Source organism: Semicossyphus pulcher, unplaced genomic scaffold, assembly GCF_022749685.1.
Source record: "Semicossyphus pulcher isolate SPU_LCO1_2020_fin unplaced genomic scaffold, fSemPul1.0.p SCAF_12, whole genome shotgun sequence".
Taxonomy (NCBI): Eukaryota; Metazoa; Chordata; class Actinopteri; order Labriformes; family Labridae; genus Semicossyphus; species Semicossyphus pulcher.
The window spans coordinates 11,061,079-11,086,065 of NW_027211626.1; the positions used below are offsets into that span (position 1 = coordinate 11,061,079).

Sequence of the window (24,987 nt, forward strand, 5' to 3'; positions counted from 1 at the left end):
AGTCATAGTTCACATAATTACTTTATCTGAACTGTCAACCCAAGAAAATCTCACCTTAAGGTCCATTTTGAAGCTGTCCTGGAGCTTTGGATCATAATTCATAATCTTCATCAGCAATCTTCATGACTTTGCCCAGTTAAGTATTACGTTTTTAGCTGATCCCCTTCTCATCCATTTTGGCTTCAAAGTGAAGTGTTAAAATTCATTCTTGACTTTGGAAACAGCTGTTGACAAAATATTTTAACACAAATGCATCCATTAGTACCTGTGGTGACAATATTTTTTGCAACTGCTGCTCCCAATGTCAAATGTAAACTTTTGCGCTCAATTAAAAAAGTTATGTTTTTACTCCGGTGCTAAAATTGGCAGGGTGCTGTATTTTCATGAAATTCACAGTATGCTGTGCATAATTTGTATGCAAATGTTACTTTAGGCTAATCAGATTGCAGGAGGTCTCTGAAGTCCCACTGTGATGTACGGTCTGTCTTCTACTTTCCTCCAACACCTTGCTTTTAGATTATCACATGTCCTTCATCCTCCTGTTTCGACCTTTCTTACTTTATTTATTCTCTTGTTTATCTCAAGACAGGGACTCCATTTTAACATTGCAGACAAAGTATAAGCTGTGTTCCAATTCAGGGGCTGCATCCTTCAAAGGACATGGTTTATGGAGGATGAGTCATTTTTAGCCTGCGTAGACCGCGAAGGCCGAACTGAAATGAGACGGTCTGGTCTACGGAGGACTTCCTGTTTGCGTCACCGGCTGTTCCCGCCCTTACCCTTGCGTCACCAAACGCTGCTCCTGTCGCCTAGTAACAGGTAGCTAGCAGGCTAACTAGCTATCATAACTACAATCACGTGATTTAACCTGTTATTTGAAGAGAATTTATTTCAAGGCCCCTTTTGTGACGCAGCTCTCGACTAAATTGGAATGCAGATAATGCTGCACATATACATTTTCACCTCATTATTTATGCATGTACAGTTGCCTTGCTTTAATAAACCCCACAATATGCATATAAACCATTCTCCTCAACATATAATGCTACAAACAAATGTGGAAGTTGTCAGAAAATGTCTCTGCTGCAGAAAGTAACAAATAAATGGTACAAAATGAGGTGGGTTTTGTCTCGTGTCCAGCAGCGCCCTCCATTTGACTGAAGTAATTGCGGCTCATTGTGTTCCTTTTTCATTGTTGGTTGTGTTACCTCCCTGCTGAGTAAAGTGGACACCAGCATCTGTTTGAATTCACATTATACCTACCAGAGAGTACAGAACAACACTGCTGCTTAGAGCAGGCTGTAAAATAGCAAGAATGATTCTTGTTAGATTATCAAAAGGGAGTTGGCTTAAAAACAGATCTGGTTTTTGTGAGTGTGGGTGGAAGGATGTTTTTGGCTTCCAAACAGACCCATGTTTTTGAGTTGTGTGACCCGCAGCTGATTGTCCCTCGTGTCCAATATGGGGATACAACTGTGGTTGGCTTAGCAATCAAGATACTCTCCAGAAAACATATGGGATTAACCCAGTTTGAATTTCAAAGGTTCCCAAAGAGGATAAAGCCCATGAGAATGATCATGAATGCCATATTTCTTTGCCGTTTGAAGGGAGTGCTCCTTTTTTGGGGAGCAATGACAGATGTTGCCTATAAAGCCTAATCTTCATCCAGCTTGTACTGAAAGTTCGTACACAAACTCACATACAGCCTGCAGCTCAGCACACATGCACATTAATTCAGGCATTAAAAGGGTCAGTGTGCTTCAAACAAAGTGCTTGTTGGGCCGTTGAACAGTTTTTAAATCCCCCGATTTGGGGGTGCTACAACATTTTTTGGAATAATCCTCTGAAACCAACAATCTAACGAGCATCCTCGATCACGCTTGAAATGTGCAGAAGTGAGACAGTCGGCATGATTTGAAATCCTTTTTGCGACACCACTGAATGAGGAAAGATCGTTGTAAAGTGTGTAATTTATTGTGTCTCGCCCGGCCCGCCCGCTCTATGCTGGCCTGCTTTTCGCCAAGTGTGACCACTCAGAACTATAAATACTTTAGCCCTCAGCTGTGGTCTGAAAAAACATGACGTTATTCAGACTAGTTTGTTTCCATTGTACACCTGCTTTAGTTTACTCTCTGCATTGGTATCTCACCAGCAAAACTCAGTCAGTATTTGAGTTCTAAATGAATTGCGAGAGACACCAGTGGAAGTGTAAATGCCTTTTTATTAACAAGACGTCTACTTGACTCTCCTTTTATAGCTCCTTTTTAATGGCACTCAAGCCGCAGCCTGTGGTCTTAGTCATGCTGCTCCGTCTGTCTACTGTGGTTTTCATGCACCACTAAAACCAACAAACTACCATCGGCACATGTTCAAATCCCCCAGTAATTACAGGAGGTCTTGTTTTATGCCCTTGTTAGCTTATTATCCACTGTGGATAAATGGCGAGCCTGGGCCACACTGAGAGCTCAGGGCGACCGCCGTCACACACTGTTTGAAGTTGTAAGAAGGCAGTTGTGGCAGCGCAGGAGCTGCATTTTGTCTTCAAAGAAAGAGAAACGTTGGACTTTGAAGAGCTTGAAAATGAAGACATCTCCATCTGTGAGAGGCAAACAAAATATGTCAGACAGACTGCATCCTCGCTGCTCTTTGTACTACTGAACCCTTGTTGTACCCTGCATGACGCTACACACGCAGACAAACAGATGCTTTATGTGTGTATCTCAGGGGATTAGAGAACAGGACTAGACCTTAGACGTACAGTAAATACACACGCAGCATGCTCTCTCTCAGTCTTCCTTTGGTGATAGCAGGAGTGTGAAACCTCAAACAACCTCTCCCCTCCCCTCCCCGCGCTCCGTCTCATCTCCGCAGCTCCTCTCTGGGTTTGTAACATTTATTGGGCTTCACAGGAAGCCTGCTGGGCCCGCTACAATACAGACATGCTCAGTGAGGCCGTGGGAGCATTAGGGACAGCCTCAGAAAAAGAGAGGAGAGCTGAGAGAGCGGAGGGAATTGTGACTCTTGATTCCCACATTCTGCTTGAAGCGAGTGATCCGGTTTGTTGTATTTCATCCTATGCTATATATACAGTACATCCCACGCCGTTTGCCTCCCAAATGAGCAGGCTTTTAAGAGCTAATCAGCATAATTGGCTCCCAACTTTGCTAATTTCACTTCAGTAACAGTTTAAAAGAGGAGTAAAGTGATACATTAGAGAAAGTTTAAACGACGAGTAAACAGTAAAGTAGCAGACTTTAGTTTCTAAACATGAAGAGAAAGAAGAAAGTCAAAAGGACAATTTCTTTAACTCCATTCCTGTTCGGATGCATCGTAAAGAAAGACTTTCTCATAACTGTGGGAGAGCATCTATTATTGATGCTCTGTCTGTGGCTCTGGTCCTATTGCACAAGCCCTCTTGGGGACAGAACATCTCCTCACAAGAACAAGAGAGAGCTTTTACCCTTTCTCAACAGCGCAACCCACAATCTTAAGTAGTCCCGCGTATTGTGTCTGAGGCGTCCCTGCCTCTGTTACAGATTTTTTCTGTCTGAAACATTCCTGGTGTGCTTCAATTATTGACGACATTACAGAGGTGCTGAGATATCCCTGACCCGCTTATCGGCATGCCAAAATCACCTGGATGAACATTGTGTGGTGTTTGTTGTGTGATGTTAAATTGCATCAATCAAGTCTTTAGCCTGTTCTGATTTTCTTTTCTTTTTTTTTTTTTTTACAGAACATAGCCATGACGAGGCTAAAAAGCAAGGGGAAGCAACCAAACCAGAACGCTACAGGACCACCGTACCTCTGCTGCTGAAGGGCAAGGAGCGGAGACCTGTCTGCCAGCTCACAGCCGGGGTACGTGCTTAAAAGGGCCTCTTAGCCGCAGTAGTTTCATGCTAATAAGCTGGCTTCTAAAGTTGCTTTCAATAGCTCAGCCAAGTACAGATGTCTGGCTTTTTGTTTGACATAAACACTGTATGATTCCCTCCCTTGTTGCCTGTTTTCCTGCTTGCTTGATTTTCTTCAGCAGAAAGCCCCTCCTTTAGCTCTGTTTATCCTCTGTCGGTTTCCTATTGAGGTTTCTTTCTTGCCTGCTCCCTCTCCCTCTTTCAAGTGTGTCCCTGTTTGTTGAATATGACTTTGCGTGGTTGGCAATGGGACTGTGAAATTATTACAGAAACTTGTCAGCATGTCAGCAGTTTCTCAAGTCAGCAGTGCACAAACCTGAAGCTGTGGAAGAGATGCAGGAGTGTGATTTAGCCTTGCGACACTTTGGGTCATTTGTTTTCTGCACCATAGGATATATGTTAGATTAAAGGGCCAGTTTGGTTTTCAACCTCAGTCCTATCATGCTATCATGGGGAGCTAATGCCATTATGGTAGGAAAAATATGCAATTTGGCTCTGTGCCTTTGGAGGACGCTATCCGCTTCTCCAATGGGCCCTGGAAAACCTCCGCCAGACTACGTAAAATGTGTCATCTGATGGAGGCCAGGGAGCTCGCTAAACTACACTTCCTCAATCTTGGACGCCCGCCTCTGATGTCACGTCTCGTTCAAAATTGTCAGGTTTGAAATGTAGATTTTTTAGACGATCCACCCGTATATTCTCGTCGCATTTCGGATTCTGTACCACTCAGCGAAACGGTAGTATTTCACTCCAGTGTCTCTCGCTGGACCATTCCTTTCAGAGGGACGGGCGCAATGCACGCTGGGTGTTGTAGGAATGTAGAATGGGCAAAACCTCAAGCTGTTTGTACAACTTTCTCCACAGCTATGGCGCCAATTTCAAATATTATTGCTTCTATCGATTACAGAGAACACCAGCTTTGACTGACAGTGGCTTTTTCTAGGGTCTCCATCCTTACATATGTATAGTCACACTGTCCCTCTCTGGATTCTCTAGACTTGTGATTTAAGGCAGGTAATGCAAAGCTGTTGAGACCACCCTGAGCAATCAGACTTTATTTTGGTACTATCTAAGAGTCTTGTTTTTTTCACCTTTTTAGTCTATCTGAAAGTCAGTCAAAAGGAAAAGGGCTGGAGTTAATTAAGCATCCCCCTTTTACAACTACATCAGATATACTCAAACAGCAGCTACTGCTGACATATGGCATTATTGCAGAGGAAATACAGTGAGTTGACAATGGGCTATCTACAAGCTGACCCTTCCCAAATTAAACTGACCGCCAGGGCAGCTGGTGATTGTCTTATTGCACTTAAACCTTCCCGGGTAACAGATTTATATAGCTGCTCCTTGTGCCAATAGAAGGTTATCAAGCAGTCGTAAAGAATTGCAGAGTCATTACTTAGAGTGACATCCACTCTCCACACACAGATATACTTGCAGCCACACACACATGGACACACCGACTCCCAGGCAGAGCTGCAGACTGAAAAGGACCACATTACATCTGAAATACCGACTGATTATAAATAAGTCTTTGTCTCTCCCTCGCTGCGCACATGTTGACAGTTTCTGGGTTTTTGTATGTTTATGTTGTAAGAATGGTCTAATGACAGCTCGAGCCTCGGGCATAAATACACTTTACCTCCTTCCTGCTGCCCTTGGCGTTTTTTTCCCCCCCTTCTGATAACTGTTTTTCTGAAAAGCGTCGAGACATCCTCGAGCGGTTTGTTGGAAAATTGCCACTTTGAGATTTGATTTAGGATCAAATCTTCCCAGTTTCTTGCAGCCATAAATCAGTAGCAGCAAAACATTCACATCACATAGTCATCACAGCCGTCCCTGCACAAAAAAGACATTCTTCTCTGTCTGAGAAAGCAAGATTTACCATTTGCACACCATTAATACAGCTATGTAAAGAGAGTAATCAAGGCTTTTATTGATGAGATAAAGTTATGCTGAATTATATGCATGTATTATTTCCTCATGAAAACCATTTAAAGAAAGGTTATCATTAATTTTTAATTTGATTTCATACAGTTGATGAGGATTGTAACTTTTAGTGACAGTTTGAATAGAAAACTTAAGTTAGTTGGGTAAGTTTCCAAACAAGTTCAATGTACCTCCTTTTGTGCCATGCACAGACTTGGGAAGTGTAGGATGTGGAAGCTGTCTTCCTGCTCCTCTGACACTATTGTGCTTTGCCACATCCTGCCTTGTATAGAGCCTGTGTGTCAAAGTAAGGTGAAGCTTCAAGCAAACGCTGATCCACAGGCAGGATGGGTGAGATCCGGGCACCACCTCAACACTCCCATCATCTTTTTTTTTTTTGTCTTTCAGAGTTATCCTGCGTCACTGCAGCTGCTGGTACGTGCGGAAGGTGAACAGCTGATCCTGTCGCTGGAGAAAAATGAGTGAGTTTTCCTCTGATTCATTAAAACCCCTCTTACCATTCTCGTCGTCAGCACAAGGGCAGAGGAAACATCATATCTGTTATATAAATCACACACACAGCCAAAAGATGAACCCAAGCTCTCATCTATGAATGGCTGGACTTGTATATGCAAGAGAAAGAGAAGTTGTATGAGCCTGGGCTAATATATAGAGTATTCAAAATAATATATCCCCTAGTGATTGGACTCTTTTATGGTTCAGTCTCTCTAAAGGGCAGAGAGATGAAAGCTGATAAAGAATAAGGCAGAAGAGCACTCGGAGGACATGCTAGTCCTCCCCTCCTTTGCTTTCCCTCCACTCCCCTCCAGACTGCGGAAAATAACACAGTATACTGCGAAACAAGGGATGGGGATCATTTGGAGTTCATAAATATTTAGATACAAACACGGACTGGTGCACAAACTTTTTCATAAAGATAGGGGAAGATTGCAGTGAGGCAGGTTTCATGTCCGAGGGAATTTGCAATCTCACAGGAATGATGACATCGCCGTCTCAGGTCGAGTTTGGACCAATTCTTTTTATTCAAACAGGAGTGTGGACATAATATTTTACCCTGCTGCTTTGGGATACAGATGTTGACACTAGCGTGATGGACTTGGTCGGCGACTGGTCAGAACAAATTTCTTTTTACTCTAAAACAAACAGGAGTCAGACGGCTTTGATTTTCTGGCTGCTTCCTCTCTTTAAACTGCAGAACCTCAGTGGGAGTGTGAGAATGAAAAACAACTATATTTATCCAGAAATGAAACTAATAGTCATCCCAATTTTCACTCTCTTTTGAAGGTCGGACATTTAGCCGCTAACAACTTTATATTCCAAATCTAAAACCACTGTTAGAAAGATTTAGAGGCTATTTCAACTGATAATGAATAACTCCCACTTTGCCCACTGCCAATAACTCAATGCACACTGCCAACCCACACGAATACAATTCAAATTACTTGCCAGACAAAGTTAAAAATCCTTGAATATAAAGTCCCTGTCCAGAAATGACACACGCCTTAAAAAAAGCAAAACGCTGTCCCGACTGACCCCTGTGTTCCCCGTTCGGCATGCAACCTATTGTGACCTCAGCATCAGCTGTGAGTCATCCGTCACCAGCCTGAAGCCCGGGAGCAGGCTGCCATTCCCATCCGGCCTGTTCCCTGTCAGGCCAGATGTGTCCTCTATCGCTTCACCAGTTCAGCCAACCCAAAACAGGTGGTCTCTGACCTCAGCATGGTTCGGTTTTGTCGAGGCTTTGACCGTTCAGTCTGGGGAGGAAGGGAAGATTAGGATGCAAGGAAAGGAAAATGCCAAAGACGTAGGGATGGCTGGAAGTTTTTCTGAATTATTTTAGCAATATTTTGTACCGGAGTCCTGCCCAGATAAACTTTATATATTTTCCTTTATTAAACTTATGCACCTTGGGCACTTCAGATGGAGTAAAGTTTTCAGAGAGAAAGGACAGTGGAAAGTGTCCAAAGGCTGAAGGTGCTGCTTCGAGGACTGTAGCCGCTGTAAACGGGGTGCCCATTTAACCGCTGAGCTAAACCAGCGCCCCGCACATGCAGTTAAGTCAGTTAAACCAGTGCGGTGTCTCTGGGATATGTTCAATAGATGCTCAGCTTTAAGAAAATAGTTAAAGTTAAAAGTTACTTTTCAAAATAAGAGCACTTTAGAGACGCTAATTTATTTTCTTTCCTCAAAGCTGCCCTCCTGGATTCACTGGCTGATGCACGCTGTCACTCTGAATTTCACCCTCATAGAAGCATCTTTTATTTCCAGGCCACTCATAATGTTATATTTACACTACAGGGCTGCATGGAAGAGGTTTGTGTGTTTCAGTGCTCAATAGGTAGCACAGTGGTCAGGTTTTACTTGTTTGGACAGTGGAGTTTAGCTATTTGATGTCCCCAAGGCAACCAACAAAATCACATCATATATGAAAAAATATTTTGGCTATTGTAATAAAACAAAATAATAAACAGCAGATGTTAGGGTCATATTATAAAGGCATTTTGAACAGTGAAGCAGGCTTCAGACCCATAAAACCTTCTTGTTAAGTCTAGTCAGAGACTAATTCAGCATTAATAAGGTATGGGGGCGGCTGTGGCTCAGTGGTAGAGTTGGTCATCTCTAAATTGAAAGGTTGGGGGTTCGATTCCTGACTGCCACAGTCACATGTATAAATACAGTCTATTTACTATATGTGTGAAACTTTGTCCAACAAAGCTGCGATTTTCTATTTAAACTTTTGGGCAAGACACTGAACTCCAGACTGCTCCTGAAGGCATAGCCATTGGGTATGAATGTGCATAGATACTCATGGGAGATTGGCAGTTAGGCCTCTGCCATCAGTGTGTGAATGAGTGTGTGAATGGGTGAGTGTGATATAGTGTAAAAGCGCTTTGAGTGGTCTGAAGACTAGAAAAGCGCTATAAAAGTGCAGCCATTTTACCATATGTGTAGAACTCTGTCCAACAAAGCTGCAATTTTCTATTTAATGTTTTAGTCCAAAAATGATCTACTGTTTGAATTTATGACTCATGTTGTAATTTTTCAAAGAATCCTTGAAGCAGCTCAGAAACACAGGACCAAAACAGTGTGGAAAGTACCGAACTTTAATGCTCCTTAAGGAGATCTAAATGCAGAGAGCTTAGTCAGTGGTGCTTCTTTTTGCTGAGTTATGGCAGCTTTTCTGTGAAGGCTCATCCGTTTTTACTTAAATCTGCTGAGGCTGCGCAGTTTGCTCATTTGGCAGCGCTGCTGAGCGCACCTGTTCCAAGGCCAGTGTGAAATGATCTCAGTCCTCACCAATATAAACACGCTACCGGATCCAATTAATAAACTGCTGTTTGTTAGCCGCTTGGCCCTGTCCCAGGAAAACTTGGCTACTGCAGGACAAGTACAGATCTACTGAGGAGAGAAATCAGTGGGGTCCACTGTCTGAGTGTGAGTGTGCAGAGTATCTGTCAGGACTAAGTGTGTGTTTAAGAGAGTCAGTCTGTTTGTATTTTTTACACCTTGTACGCCTTAACTTTGACTGGATTTGTTCTCCCTTGTTGGTACAAGCCGCTTCGTGTGTGTACTTTCCGGCCACTGCGATCACACAGTCGGAATAAAAATGATAAATAAAAGACTCTGTACTTAACAGAACTTGTGTCAGTTATACGCCACTACATGTTATTTTTTCCCCCCACATGGTTTGAAAGGAAGAAGATATGTTTTCCCACTAGTCTGTCATGTTTTTTAAACATTACAGCAGTGGGAGCAGTCGTGTCATATACAATATTTAAGGCTTGACGTGTTGTACTGTGCAAACAGAGCTGGACAGACATGCAGACTTGCGCCTGCAGCGGCTGCTTTGATGTATAGCATTGATCAATGGCACAGTTGGCGAGCTTGAAATGATTAATGGTGGCCGTATGGGACATTCCACATTAGTCTTGATTAAAGACTTCAATAGGACTGTCTGTGGGACCAAGGTGCTCGTGTAAGAGAGAGAGAGGGAAATCAAAGATGTACAACTTGACCCATTTATTTTCTACAATAAGTATTATGATTACTGGTTTCAAAGACACATTATTGATAATAATGTCTGATATTAGGTCTAATAGGCTATCAATTTTTTCCATTCAGTGACATCATATGTTCGCTTTCCTTTTTTAATTTGTTTCTTTTTCTTTGGATTTTCACTTATTTTTGAAGTTGTACCTGTATTTATCGATCTTTCTTACTTACTTACTGTTTACTCGCAACACTTGCAGAGACCGGAAAAGCAGCCGCTTAGCTCCGCCTACCCTCTCTGGCAGACCAACCACTGCTGGCTGATGGAAAACACGTCACTAACTGGGCGCCACTTGAGATTTTTTCTGCAAAAGTCACCAAAGACACTCATTCCATAATACTGCAAATGCAAAGGCTTTCATAAGTAGGTCATAGGCTCACCATTGTGTTACCTCATTCAGCAATAGAGAGTGACTTAACAGACATTTATTTAAATGAAAACCTTCGAGATTATCTTTATCTCTTATCTTTAAAACAGGCAGCTGATTAGATTGAGGTAGATCCTACTGCATATGTTACAGTCAAACAGCAATTCTAACGTTTGCTAACATTTATTAGTATTTGCTACCATTGCCTACAAAACCAATTTTGTCTATCTTGTCTGTCTAAAAGCCAGGGTACTCAAATGTTACACGTTGTCTTTAAAGAATCAGTTACCCTTATAAAATTGTCATTTTGATCAATGATTCAAATCCTGACGCGACATTTGGTGCCAGCTTTAGTTACTGTTTTCAGCAGTTGTGCTACGGAGACATTTTTGTCTCTATCAGAAACATTGTTTCAGTTTTTGCATTGCACAGCCCCCTTCAATTCCAAAGAGAAGAGTTTAACAGTAAAATGCAAGCTCTACACTTCAGGAAATAAATACATGAATAGAAAAACTTCACTATTATTATTATTATTACTATTCAGAGTTCAAGTTTGCACAAAAAATTATCGACTGTATGACAATTAAGCATTTAGCTATTATAGGTATGTGAATCTCAACTGTATGTTTAGGCTTAGCATTATTTCTTAGCTTTATTTTGCCCAATAAGCTGATCGCCTTACAGTTTCTTCCTACAAGTGTAACACTAAAGGTATGCAATGCTTCTGTCTTCACAAATCTGCATCTGCTCTTTTAAATCTACGTCTGTGTGCTCCGCATTGCTCAAATTTCTTATGTTCTTGTCAGATCTATCGTCTCTATCCCCCCGTAACTCGCTAGATTGAAGATATACAAGATGTGCTGTCGCTGTGAATTACTTCAACTCTGATCAAATTTGCTGTTTCTGTTAAAATATGTATTTTGTAGCTTTTCTCCTTGAAACACAATGAGCTGGACGTGCTCATAGTCTCACTGGCTCTCTGCACAGGACCATGTGTTTCCCAGTGAGAACATTTCCTTTCATTCTTCTGCGGAAGGAAAGAAAAGAGGAAAGAGCACTTTTGGAACACATGGCCACATCCAAACAACGCCATTATGCACTCGACAAAAAAAAAACCCTATAGCAACATCCTTGTGTTTTCTATGGGAAAGAAGATGCACTCCGTTTCAATAACACAGCTGACAATGCCAAGATCTCTGCTGATGTGAGGTGCACACACAGGAGGTATAATATTACCAAGTCTGTTCCATGATGAGGAGCTGAAGCCAGACAAAGAGAGATTCCAGGTTTTTGTTTCACTTTAATTGGATCTGTCAAGAGTGTGTGATAAGTTGAACTGTATGCGACTCTGTCATTCAGCAGCACTATTTATATGGAAACGAATTGGTTGCTAGCTTGTCTGCCTGTCAACTCGAAAGCCTTTTATACAGTATGTGTACCTCCTCAATAACGATGTGTTTCCGTGCAGTCTATCCAAACCTGTGCTGACCTAATGACCTGGCCGGGAAATAGATAGATTCTGGATGTTGAGCAGCCGCCAACTTCATAAGCAATCCTTCCCCCTTTCCTTCTACCAACTCTCCCATCACTCCCACTTCCTCTGTTCCTGCATGTCTGTGATCAAGTTGTTGTTATGCTCTCTTCCTGTCACGTCACAGTTTCTCTGTCTACCCCCACTATCTATCCTTGTCTCTTCCTACCGCTTCCTCCCACACTCGCCACATGCATGCTTGTGTTTTCGCTGAGCAGCTCTTCTGTCACCCTGCAACCTGAGACCCTGTCAAAGCCACCGGTGGGGAACGTTGGACCTCGGGCTGCTGTTTGGTGCCAACACATGTGTACTTGGGCTTTGGTGCCAAGTCTCTGTGAGACTTCACTTTGGATGCCAAGGCATTTTGTTCTGCCTGTCACAATTAATTCACTCATTATTACGAGGTTAAGCACCAGTCACCTACAAGCAATTAGCCTCATTGTGTATGTCAGCCATTCTCTGACTTCTCTTTACAACACTGTATAGAAGATAAAACATATGTTTTCAGAATAAGCACACTGCCAGCATCAAGTTAGCAAATGTGCTGCTTTACCGGGGCTGGGCTATATGTCGGATGCAACTGATGACTGCCAGGAGTCTCTGCTTGTTGCATTGAGACTGTTAAGAACAAACTAATAGTCCAGCACGTAACCCCTTGTTAAACTGAGAGTTGCCGAGAGAGTCTCTTCATAAAAGAGGCATCTGGTAAGAAGCTGATCCAATCCATTTGTTCAGGAAACATGCTGCATTGTCTGGTCAAATATATATAATACGTGTGCATTTTCCTAGTACATTTTTGTAACTTGAGCCGAATATTTCGGTTGACTGCGCAATTTTTCAACAGGATATAATGGTTGCAGCTCTAATTAATATTAAATCTTAAGCTCTAATTAATTAATTAACTAATTAATATAACCGTAAAATCCAGAATATAAAATCCAGAATATAAGTCGCGCCGGAATATAAGACGCAGTCTGTTTTTGGGAGTATCCCAGAGGGAAAAAGCTTTTCCATAGCTATTTATTAATAAAAACATGTCTAAGTTACTTCAACACTATTTCAATTTATTTTCATTTAAAACACATTCAAAACATACTCAAATTACAGCCTACCATCTGTTTTCCCCATGTCGAGTTTAGCTACCGGTGCTGCAGCTAGCGGTAGCTGGCCCCCTACGGTAACGTTGATTGTGTGGCGGTGCATGTCCGTGATGAAGCGATCGAGCAATCGAGTGAGTTTAAAACAGAGAGGAAAACACAAAACAGCACTGCGGCATGTTGTAAATAGGAGACGTTGTAGCGGCTTAGACCCGGAAACCGTTTAATGCGGAGGTGTTAAATACCCTAACACAATAACACACCTCTCTGCATTTTATACAGGTATATTGGACGCACCGGTATATAGGACGCAGCCACTTCTTAGATGAAAAAAAAGTGCGTCTTATACACCGAATTTTACGGTAAATCTCCGTGCAGGGTTTTGGTGTCTGATAGTCCTTCAAAGTTGCATCTGTCACTCAAATCGTCTTTCCTGGATCATATTTAATAGTCTTGCTGGTACCTGAAAGATCACTCCGCACCACTGTAATACAAGGATTTCATGCAGGTTCATTGTAGTGGCTGTAAGTCCTTTTCCTGCTGTTGGCTCAGTGTCATGTTAAGAAACAAAATACTTTGGCTGTCATATCTCCTCCAGCTCCCCTTTAACACTGTGTGCATGTGTGCAGAGACCATAAGCACACATCTTGTACGGTAAGATGAGCACACGTCTCTAGCATGAGCTTTTAACGCGTCCTCTCTATTTGAGTATTGATCCTTTTTCCCCCGTTGACATTGCAGTTGTAGTTTTTGTTAAGCTGAGAGCACACAGTAATCGCATTTTGCCTCTTGCCATCTTTAATTAGCCGGCTAAAGAGTATGTGGATAACGCAGAGTGCCCTTGGGGAAAGTTGCCTGCTCTTGAAGGACAATAAGAAAAAACGCAGAGGGAGAGGAGTCTCAGGTGTTTCAGGGGGAAAAGATTAGAGTGGTAGTTTCTGACTGGTGGGATCAGAGCCAAGCATCAGAGCCAAGCTTTCTCAAAGTCTCTTATAGTCCTCGTTTTTTTCTCTTTAAGTCTCTCCCTATCTGAGGTTCACTTTCTCTCTTTGCCTTCCTCATTCCCTAAAAGTGTGATTGATTTTCCAGACTCGGAGCTCTCTGGGGAAGATCCCTGTTAAGCCTTTTTTTTTCTTTTATACCAAGCTATAGTTTAAATTGATTTGGCTATAAAGAAAATATACTTCTGAAAGTGTGTACCTGACATTATTTACATGTTTATGTTAACACTGGATTGCAGCAGACAGATTCAAGAATTTTGAGGAATCTTAAGCTGCTTTCCCACTGGTCAACAAACCCACTAACACCCGCTAACACCCGGCTTTTTTGCTTAATGGGAAAAATTACAATCGGCATTCAGAGCCAGGTCCAATGACTCTGCAAAACCTGTGTCAACACGCTAATCTCCGCCCCCTTTCCGGCGCGATGCTATGCTCTGTCGATAACTTCTGCGACTCCTTGTCATCTCAGCTACAAATTCTGCCCGTCTCCTTCTGAGCAGCGACCGAACATCATTACAAATTTATCGGCGCCGAGTTTGACAAACAGAGTGAATGAGTAATAGATGCAATAAACATCTTCACTGTTTACTAACCCTGTTTCTGGCGCGTTTGTGACGTCAGACGGTGATGCAGCAGAAAAAAGACAGACAGGAGTATACTTCACTGGCAATGGGATAACAGACAATCGGCATCTATAAGAAGGTCTTCCCGGGTCTGAAAAACCTGCATCAACGCGCTAATTTCGGTGGGAAACTGGTATTTGTATGTGCTCCAGTTGTTGCTCTAATTTTGCTTTCATTGAAACATTTAAATACATGAACGCACTGAAGCAGTAGGTCAGCATATGGTATCATCCATTTGTTCACTGCTACAGACCTATTATTAAGGCGCCTGCAGGAGTATAGAGAAAATAGGGCATTGTTGCAGCTGTAAGACAATATGGTTAGCTTGTGCTTTGTATGTCTCTCTCCCTCTCACTATGTATATTTAAAATTCTTAGTCATGCGAGGAAACATTGAGTGGAACATCTCCCAAATTTAACTGCTTTTAACCTTACATATGCTGCACAGAGAGACGGGTCACCAGTTAAGGGTGCTTGCTAACAGAACAATTAGGATCCTGGGATTTTCTGTTTCATTCGAGTGCACAGAGGTGATGCATTTACAGCCTTAAAGGGGCTCCGGCTCTTTTTTGTTTTAAATTAGACTCTGTGACATAATCAGTGTGGCGTAGGTGAGTAGAAAATCTATTTTCCTGCGTTGCAGTTTTTTGATACAGTGGAGTGTAGCTACAGATGTTGATGGTGCATAATATCCGTATGTATCCTGAGCGTCATTTATCTGCATCAGCAGGAAACAGTCCTCCAAAATACCGGAGTGCACAGTACATGAGTGATTACATTACCTCGCTGTACATAGACAGATCTCTCAAGATAATAAAATGCATTGCTGTAGCTCAACATTATAATGCAATTTCACGCATTCGTCTGTGACAGGATACAGCCATTAGTGTACAGTTTGTCATCAAATTACATTTCCAAGGCCGGGGCATCGGCTGCAGCGGAGTGTATCATAATAACATTTCACACACAACCTCTAAAAACCCTCTGCCATAAAAGCTCTATATAAAAGCTTTAATGAGAACTACTTTTCAAAGTAGAAATTGCTTTGTGTGTGATTCACATCCTCTATATCTCAGCATGACACAGAGAACGGGTCATTTGTAGTGGACCCATGAGAAATAAGGACTGTTCTGCCTGAGACGGCCCTCCCAGCAGCTGCTTCACACTCTCGCTGCTGTTTATCTGATTTGGTTAATGCCAGCAGTATCACTCAGAGCTCTATCAGCCCGTACAGGTGATATGAGGTGTAGATTATGGGCATTATAAAGATTGCTTCTGCTTCCGAGCTTAGGCTACTGGTCGGTAGCATTTTAAAGGGCGTTAGCATGTTTGTTAAAGATCCTTTCAGCTGAGATTGCCTCTATTAAATGTATGTTTCATCCTAACATGATAAAAACATATCACCGCGCCAGTGTAACATGCATTTTAGCACGCATATAGGACAGTATGGCATATAATATGGCCAACAGCTTTATCAGTGAACAGAAGGCTTGCATTCGTCAGCTATAAAGGTCAGGGGTGTTTATATACAGCACACACGCACACAGAAACACGTAGCTACATGCACACATGTGCATGAGAGGAAGCGTGCGTGTTCACAATAAATCCAGATGTGCCTTGGAAAACAAGGTAGAGAGGAAGTGCACCATGTGACATCACAGAGGGGAAGTTTTTGCTGAGCTGGGTCCATGTTGGACTTGACAACAGCAGCAGCAAAATGAGTCCACAGGCTGTGTGTTTATAAACACAGGAGCCAGCGGGATACATACAGCAGCATGCGGCGATGATACATTTAGTTTAATTTTTCTTCTGGAACAGGAACAGGAAATGGATGATAAAAACTTACATTTATGGTTCATATTGTTGAATATGGTTGAATTTGTGAGAGAATTGTGGCTGTTTTGGTCTTATTTTTATAGCGCATCATCAGATTTTACTCCCACCGAAAAATGCTGGGATCTTGGAACACAGTGATGTTGTTTCAAGTATGTTTGGCAGTGAAAAAAACATGAGCAGGCAAATAACAAGCAACAAAACAAGTTTATTCGGAGGTGAAACCTAAAATATTTACAGCTAAAATGTAATAATCCCTAATTGCATTGGGAAAGTGTGTGAATGCAGGTATATTAGGTCACAGGCGAAACAGAATTCAGTCTGTAAACTGGATGTTTTCAGTCTTAAGGTTTATCCCTCTTTGTCTCAATTTTTTCCTTGTTTTATTTAATTTGATTACAAATTCGGACCCATCGGCTATCATCTAACGACAATGTATCCTCTGGGAGCAACGGCGAACATGTCGGGCATTCCGGTGTAGCCAGCGTTTAGCAATAAGGACTTCCAGCCAAGACTTCCTTTTCCGTTGGAGAGTCCGATCCAGCTTAAGAAGCGACCGTGTATTCAGATCAAAAGTGAGGCGAAATACACCTCCTCCAGATATGTCAGCAAAATACGGTATACACCTTAATTTCTTGGTTCATTACAGCCCCCGGAGGAGCTAAAAACAGCGAGGAAAACACAAAACAGCGCTGGGACATATTGTAAACGGGAGTCGCTGTAGCGACCCGGAAACAGTTTAATGCGGAGATGTGACATCACAACTTAACCGACAACTAAAGCTAGATTATAGCGCCATCGTCTGGGTAAAATACCGTAAGATAATAACATACGACTCCCTGCATTTTATACTGGTATATTGATCGCACTGCATAGGACGCAGCCCACTCTTAGATGAAAACAAATGTATTAAAAGTGCGCCTAAATTTTACGTTAAGTCACTGTTTCCCCCAACCTTAGATACCTAAGATATCCTTGAAAATATATTAGACAGTTATGGCTGCGGCACAAACTTTCTAAACTCTTGGGATCAGTGACATTTTATAAATCATTTAATCGACCATATTTAGAGACCACTTACTTTATGATTATGTATTCTGTGGTCAGAGGGTAGATAAATATGTTAAGGTACTGTATTTTAAACAGTGCTTACACTTGCCATAGCTATCAGAGAAATGCCAAGTGTCTTCCAGCTAGAAACCCAAAACCTGCCCTCTGATTAACTAAAAGCATTTTGTTGTTCTCCCACCCGTAGTCGCTCCTATAATTGACATCTCCTGCTCAATATCCTGCAGCCATGACGACTCATGTTACTCTGCATCAGCGTCAGCGACGGATCGCTCACCCTGATCCTCATGTTAAAATGATACATCAGCGCCAAGTGAAAGTTTCTATCTCCGACATGTTTTCAGGGTAATGGGGTGGAGAATGACAGATTGCGTGCTATTATCTTATTGGAGAATCAGCGCAGCATCCATGAAGGTGTAAAGAGAGGGTTTAATGACGTGAGGCGTTTTTTAAGAGGACGGGGAGAATGCTCTGTGGGGTCTGGGACTGCAGAGCTGATGGTGTGGGATGTGTGCAGCCAGCGGAGTGTTGACGTGTTATATTAAAGCATCGTCTCATGCAAGTGCTCCTTACAGCTTGAAGTCTATCTTTGTGTCGATTTTGAGGATTTCAAAAGGAACGAACGTGTCGAAAGGCTTGGATCAGGGTTAACGTGGGATAGCAGGAAATCATTCACATTGATACACACCAGTTACTTCATGTTTTCACAGCAACAAAGATATAATAAAGTAAGACAGGGAAAAAAAAGGAAAAGGGAACAAAAATGAAAGACATCTTTAATATTTTTCCTGCTCGGCTCTTAATTGCACATTTCCCCTGAAGACCTAAAAAATATGGCTGCACGATGAGGCTGCCCAGGGGAGGCACCATTAGTTAATTGGACAGATACGAACCCTCTGACATTAACATTTATGCCATTTGTTTACTCTTTTTCAATGAATAATAATAGGCCACCTCCCTTGAAGATCCCAAGTCACTCATTAGTTCCGGTGTGCAGCTTGTTGTGGATGGGAATGAAAAACAGTTCATCTCGGTACAAGGCTGGCATACAGAAACTCTTTCCAGAGGTTGTTTAGAATACTTCTCTCTCATGAACTTTTAATGAAGATGTGCACACACTTGTTCTCCATATATCAGCTGCGGTGTGCAGAAAATCATTAGAGGAGGTTTAACAGCTGTTTGTATTCTGATTGGCGCGCATGCAAATAATCCAATTGTGTAATGAAATCAATTTACTGTAGAAGATGTTTTCAGTATTTCCTTTGATTTATCAACTGGATGATTTTCAGGCTTGTGTGCTAGTTTTTTATTCGCTTTAAGGCGTTTTTAACTGGGTTAAATAAAAACAGTGACGGTATCAGATGCTTTTTTTTTCTTATATGACGCCAGTTTTTGTTACATAAACTCTCTGAGAAGGGTGTCTCCAGTTTGACTTTTACTGGCATGTAGGCGAGCTGAAAATAGCACCAAGGAAAAATATACAACTTGCTGTGTATTGATAAAATAAATCAATGCAGAATAAGGGGATTCAATAATAATGCTGTGAACATACTATAGTATTGTTCCACCCATAGACTGTATAAAAAGATGGACGACATGACAGCTCCCTAAAAGTGAAGCCAAAACATCTCTATCGCCCCCTGCTGACTGGCTGCAGTATAGGTCATAAAGCCCGCCTCCTCCATGTTAAGAGATGGGACATGAGTCAAACTATAAAATCAAAATACACGCCAAATAAATGTTTCTCAAACATGGTTTCTGTCATTATAGTTAGTTCTTATCATGCTGATAAACATCCAAGTGTTCATTTTTCGGACAAGTGTAATTAGTTATTTGATGCTGTAAAAAGGATGATTGACAGCTCTGTTGACAAATACGGCTCCTGCAGCCGATCTGTTCCGGATTAGCAGAGTAGAGGAAGAGCGGCGAGAGGAAACGGTAACTAAAACAATCACTACAGTCATCGAAGTTTCCATACCTGTGAGCGAAGCTGTTTTGCTGTTAAACACGCGGACGTGCGGGATCTTTGCTGTTTTTTCAGTAAGTTAAGTCTGTGTTTTGGTTAGCTGGAGTGGCTATGGCAGCTCCACTCGCCGATCTCTACTGCGCAACTCTGGCTCCAAATAATGTCACCATCGCTATCAATGGGGCCTTTCAAAGTAAATTTATTACAGAACATCAGATGCTCAGCTAGGATGAGGTTTGGGATGGTTTGGACGTTTCCCGTGATTGGTGATTAAATTTAATGAAAACAAGATTGCCTTGAACTTGAAGCTGTTTGCATCAGTTACCACAATAAATTGATCAAGCATGTAATCATTGCTCTGCTATGAAGAGCATATTTTTCTTACCATATAAAGAGTTTACAGTTCACTGCTTGTTAGTGGTGGTGATGTTGCCTCAGGGCATTTTGAGCTCATACCATCATCATCCAGTGCCCAGACATATTCTCCGCTGCTCTGTTAGTCATGAAGAAGGATTTCAAACGCTCCCTTTGACACACATTTTACATTCATGATCTAATGTTAAGCTGTTAAAGCAAAAAGTGATGCTAATTATATGCAAGTTGAGCCTGTGTTGTAGCAGATCGACAATTGGCCAGGATACGTCTCCCTTCTGTAGATGAACGCATTTTCTCTCCCGCTGATTTGACGTATTATTCCCTTTAAAGGGAGCAGAGGGAATATGACATCAAGCTTTTTATACAGTTCTGAGGAAAAATATGTCGTAGTGTGGGAATCGTTTTATGGTGTTAAATATTCCGGACGTGTAGGCCAGGAGCTATGAAACACTTCATTCTTAGACAGCTGTGGTGGTTGCCATTTAGTTCACAACAGAAGGAAATGTTGACATTGATATGTGCTTTCTTTGGAATTATTAATGGGATTGGAGGTTTACACCACCACTTTTATTCTCCTTGTTTTGCACCTGCAGCTTTGTATTTTTCTCAAATTCTTTTAGACTTTTTAAGACTGTATAGTAATAAAAAATAATGGGTTGTAAAAGGAAGAAATATCTGGAAGCATAAAAGATAAGGTTACCATTGCCATGCTGTGAAATGAAAATAAAACCCTTTGGGGGAGGGCATATCCAGAGGAAAGACATTGACTCCCGTGATCCGTAAATTCCAGACATTCACGCGACAAAAATGTCTGACAATCGGTGCACTTTCCCTTCTCTATTGATTCGTCTTATATGTATGCACTGTGTCTTATACAGTAATAAAAACAGTCACTTTCAGTTGTGCTTGTAAAGGAGGAAGTGAAAAGAAAGTAATTTTGCACAACCATCAGAAGCTCTGCATTTCTGCTCCATTCATAAATTCAGTCCCCTGTCGTTTTCGAGCATACTCGGGGAAAATTGGAAGCAACATTTGGAGAATTCACACTGGGTTTGTGGATGGGAACTGAGGGTGTTTTCAGACCAAATCTCATACAAATTTTGGAGTGTGATTCGCTCCAAATTGCACTTGATTGTTGGCCTGTTCCTCTTTACTAAAATAGGGACTATAAAATCAAATAAAAACCTTTCTGAGGTGGATGCAAAATGCTTCTCTGCTGGTTCCTTTGGATCAATATGGATGTATTGTCAACAGATTTATAGAATGTCGAACTTTCGTGAGGTTGCTGGTGTTCCCCCCTTTAGACGCAACTCCCTTTTAACATAAATTGCACAAAGATGCACCATTGAAAGGTTTGCTCTGTCCGTCATATAGACCTACACAACTTCCTCCAGCAGGAGACCACAACAACAGCAACATCATTGCCTGATGCGCGCTTCATCATGACTAGGGGACGGATGCCGGCAACGTTAGAATAAAATGAAATTAATAAGAGGGAATGTTAACGTTAAAAAAAATAGGCGCTTATTGGTACTTTCGCTACTGACCAATCACGTACTGGTACCAGAAAATACTGGTTCCCAATACCGTCCCTAATGGTCCAATCCAATATGGGTAACTGTGTTACAGCAGCATAATCACTATGTCTCCTTTTATAGGGATGCTGTCTGTTTGTCTAACAGTCCCCGACCATCAGAAGCCCCCAAGGAGAATAATCACATGACCTCGCTGTCTCATGCGATCATTTCCCCTTCTTACTTCCTGTCAACACCTTTATATTATCTTTCATAGGCCTGCAGTCTACATCGGTAACAAGTCAAGCTGACATAAGGGAGATCATATGGTCAGTGATGTTCATACAGAGAAAAGAAGTCATTTGAATACAGTAGTAGCACTTCCCATGAATGCTTGTGATTCTGTTCATTTTAAAGAGAGCGTCCGTTAACTGTATCACTATACCATGATTCATCATTCGCTGCTGCTTTCTAGTGCTGAGAGGCTTGTTTCCCTCTCTGCGGTTTGTTTCACTGATGTGATGACTTCACCCGCCTCGGGCACCACATCACACACGGCGCTTTGAGGCCTGAGGTTAGGGACACAGACAGAGTGCTGTTTAAATGAGTTTACCCTCTTGATGATTGAACAACACAAAGGCAGGTTTCTATTTGGTTCTTGATGCAAAATGTCAACTATAGAGCAAGATGCCTTACCCGTCTCTGTAGCTTGTAAGTCGTGTGCCTTCCTGACGAGTCATTGACTGAGTCATTGGTACATTTGTGTCTGCAGGGCCTTTCTGGGTCTTTAATCTCAAAAAAACAACGGGTAGAAATGACTGTTTTTGTCTCTTTCTTTCCTTTCTTTATGATGAAGTTTCATCACCCAGGCCTGATGTGAACTCAGCTTGCAGGATGATTCAAAGTGAAAAGCCTCTGCGACTTGTTTCCAAGCAAAGAGGGATCTTGACTCATTAAGGAGCTATCTTTGCTTTGGTCAGTCAATATTTAAATAGGATTGGCCCATTAGCCTTCTTGTTTGATATTGGTCTCCTGTCTGCTGGAGCGTTTACATCGGAACATTTTATTCTGCTCTTTCATTAATGGGACTTTTTAGTCACGCTAGCGAGACTCAGACGCTCCATCTAATCACCACTTTGGTCCAGACTGAAGAATCTTGACAGGATTGCTCTGAACTGCCATCAATTGTATGTCCTCAGGGAAGAATCCATATCATCTCCTGACATGATTCTCCAGCCACAAGCTTACTTTCAAATTTTTCATGGAAATAAGGCCACATCTGCTTGATTGATTCCAGTTGGTGCAGACATTGATTGTTTCAAGAATATAAACCTCTTACTTTAGTAATCCCTTGATTTTTCTCTTGACTTGCCTTGGCTCAGCGTGAAATATCTCCACAACTAAAGCACCATTTTGTCCACCTATTCATTTTCCACAAAGGATGAAATGTAATGATGTTGGAGTTTTACCTGACTTATCTTTTCATGCTATACATAGTTCAAATTTTAAATCTCACTTATAATGGGACGACGCCTGCGAGCCAGTTCAGGCAGGCAATTCAAGCTGCACTGATTTCACCCTTGACATGGGGCTGCTGTGGCTCAGTGCTAGAGTCAACAGTTACATGTTGAAGTGACCTTGGGCAAACACAGCACCCTGAATTGCTCCCGGTGATTGCTCATCGGGTATGAATGGGCATAGATCTGATTGGAGATTGGCACTTGTGACTGTGAGTGTGAAAGGGTGATTGTCACACATAGTGTAAAAGCGGTATATAAGTACGGTCCATTTACCATTTGCATGCGTCATCCCCCACAGTCACCTGACAAACACTTCCTCTATTTAAGCTGCAACATCTCCCTCTGCTCTGTCATTGCCACCGCTGCACCAGTACTGCGCTCATACTTCCAGCCCCACCACTACCACTCCAGCATCCACCTGCAGGCTCCAGCTTGGAGGGCTTTAAGATATTATCCCATCACTCTCATCACACGCCAAACACAAGCTATGTTCTGCTGCTGCAATAAACATTTCAAACTATTGAGTTGTTTGACTGAGCTTTGGTTTATTTCCATCAGCCTGAACAGTGTCTTGTGTTTAGTGCTAATTAGGACGTTTTAAAAATGCTGACAGTGCTGACTTTGTTGTTGTGGGAATGTTAGCTTGACCTTAGCATTTAGTTCAAGTATATTTGTAGCCTTAATACCGTACAATCTCACAGACCTACTGGCTTGGCTAGACACCTTAAAGGGGCCATATCTTTTGAAAGTATATTCTCATATTTTTCATTTTGGGGTGTTTATTGTTCACAGTTAAAAAGTGAAAACTGCTTAATTCCGTGTATTTCCAAAGTTACATTTTTAAAAAGGTCGCCTCTGAAACGGGCCGTTCAGAACAGCTGCAGGTTTCTACGTAGAACCTTGCTTTCGCTGAAATCGACCAATCGTCATTCACCTCAGGCTGCCTACTTGCACGAGCTTGTAGTCACGTCGTTGTCAAGATTTTAACTTACCATTCTGATACCTCCTGGCGATTATGGCTCGTACATATAAGGCCGAATAAATGATCCTAGAACAGCCATGTTTTCTACAACTTTGGAGTGACGGTGCAGTGCGGACGCAAACTTTACGCGATTCAAAAACACATTTGAATAATAGAAAATTGATTGCATAGCCTTTTAAATGTCAGTGGGACAACCTAGTTCTACACTTTTAGATTATACTATATTCTGGGAAACATGCTGACAAAATGGTAATATAAAGTTAAGATAAAATTGATTCATTTAAAGTTACAGTAGTTACCAAAAGAAGAGTCAGAGACGTAAACTGGGAGAAAAACGTTCTAATTCTGCAGTTTGGGGGATTTTTCATTTTCCCTCCCTCTTCTCTCGCTCCCTCATCTCTCTCTGGTTTCCTCTGGCTTTACTGGCTTTGTACACTCTAGTGCACCCGCTTCAGCCTATCCTAAGCTGAAGGGACATTGAGCTGTATGTAAATCAATTTGGAACGCATCCGTATGTGGAAATAGAATTAGACTTGTCAACCACACCTCTTTAGTTCCTCCTCTCCTCTTCATCTCCCTCTCTTTCTGTAGTAGTCGGCTCTTTTTAAAGCGAGGCGTACAGGACCATAAGTAGCAGCTATAGGAAGGCTTAGGGTTAGGCTTGTGGGGTAGAGGGGATTAAAAGAAATCACTGAAGTTAGCAGTCTTCAAAGGAAGTGGAGAGACTGCGAGAGGAGCCACATTTCGCTCAAATGGTTTCAAGCTTGAGGGGCTTTGCGTAATGGTGAATTATTACATGAAGCATGGAGTAACAGATATGTAAATGAGCCTCCATGCTGCACATTTGTACAGAACATTGTACTCTCTGGATGCCTCAGAAAAGGATGATATAAAAAACAGTGATTCATGTAAACAGCATGCGACACATCCAGTCGGGCTTTATAGATCGCTGTTGCGAGTCTGTGTCTGCAAGGTTTGATTTGTTCTTTCACATAAACCTCATCAAAACACGTGTGGTCCAACGACAGTTCTATCTGCCATAAATTTCAGATACGACAGAAAGTCATATCTGACCGTTTTTTATGCAGCGGAAAAAGACGAGGATTTTCTATGGTCCGCTGTAATGAGTTTTTCTGCTGTGTCCTTGTCTGCGTGGCCCCTGCATTGTGCTCCATATCTCTTGCAGGCATTCGTTGATT

At 41.9% G+C, this 24,987-nt stretch overlaps 1 protein-coding gene across 1 annotated transcript in view; it reads left to right on the top strand.

Annotated features, from left to right (window-relative positions):
- Nucleotides 1-24,987, top strand: part of adam12b (ADAM metallopeptidase domain 12b) — an 88,222-nt gene that overhangs the window by 11,007 nt on the left and 52,228 nt on the right. Inside the window, exons 2-3 of the mRNA XM_069658479.1 lie at nucleotides 3,737-3,858; nucleotides 6,249-6,322. Of these exons, the coding sequence (XP_069514580.1) occupies nucleotides 3,737-3,858; nucleotides 6,249-6,322 (196 nt within the window). The remainder of the gene's footprint in view (nucleotides 1-3,736; nucleotides 3,859-6,248; nucleotides 6,323-24,987) is intronic.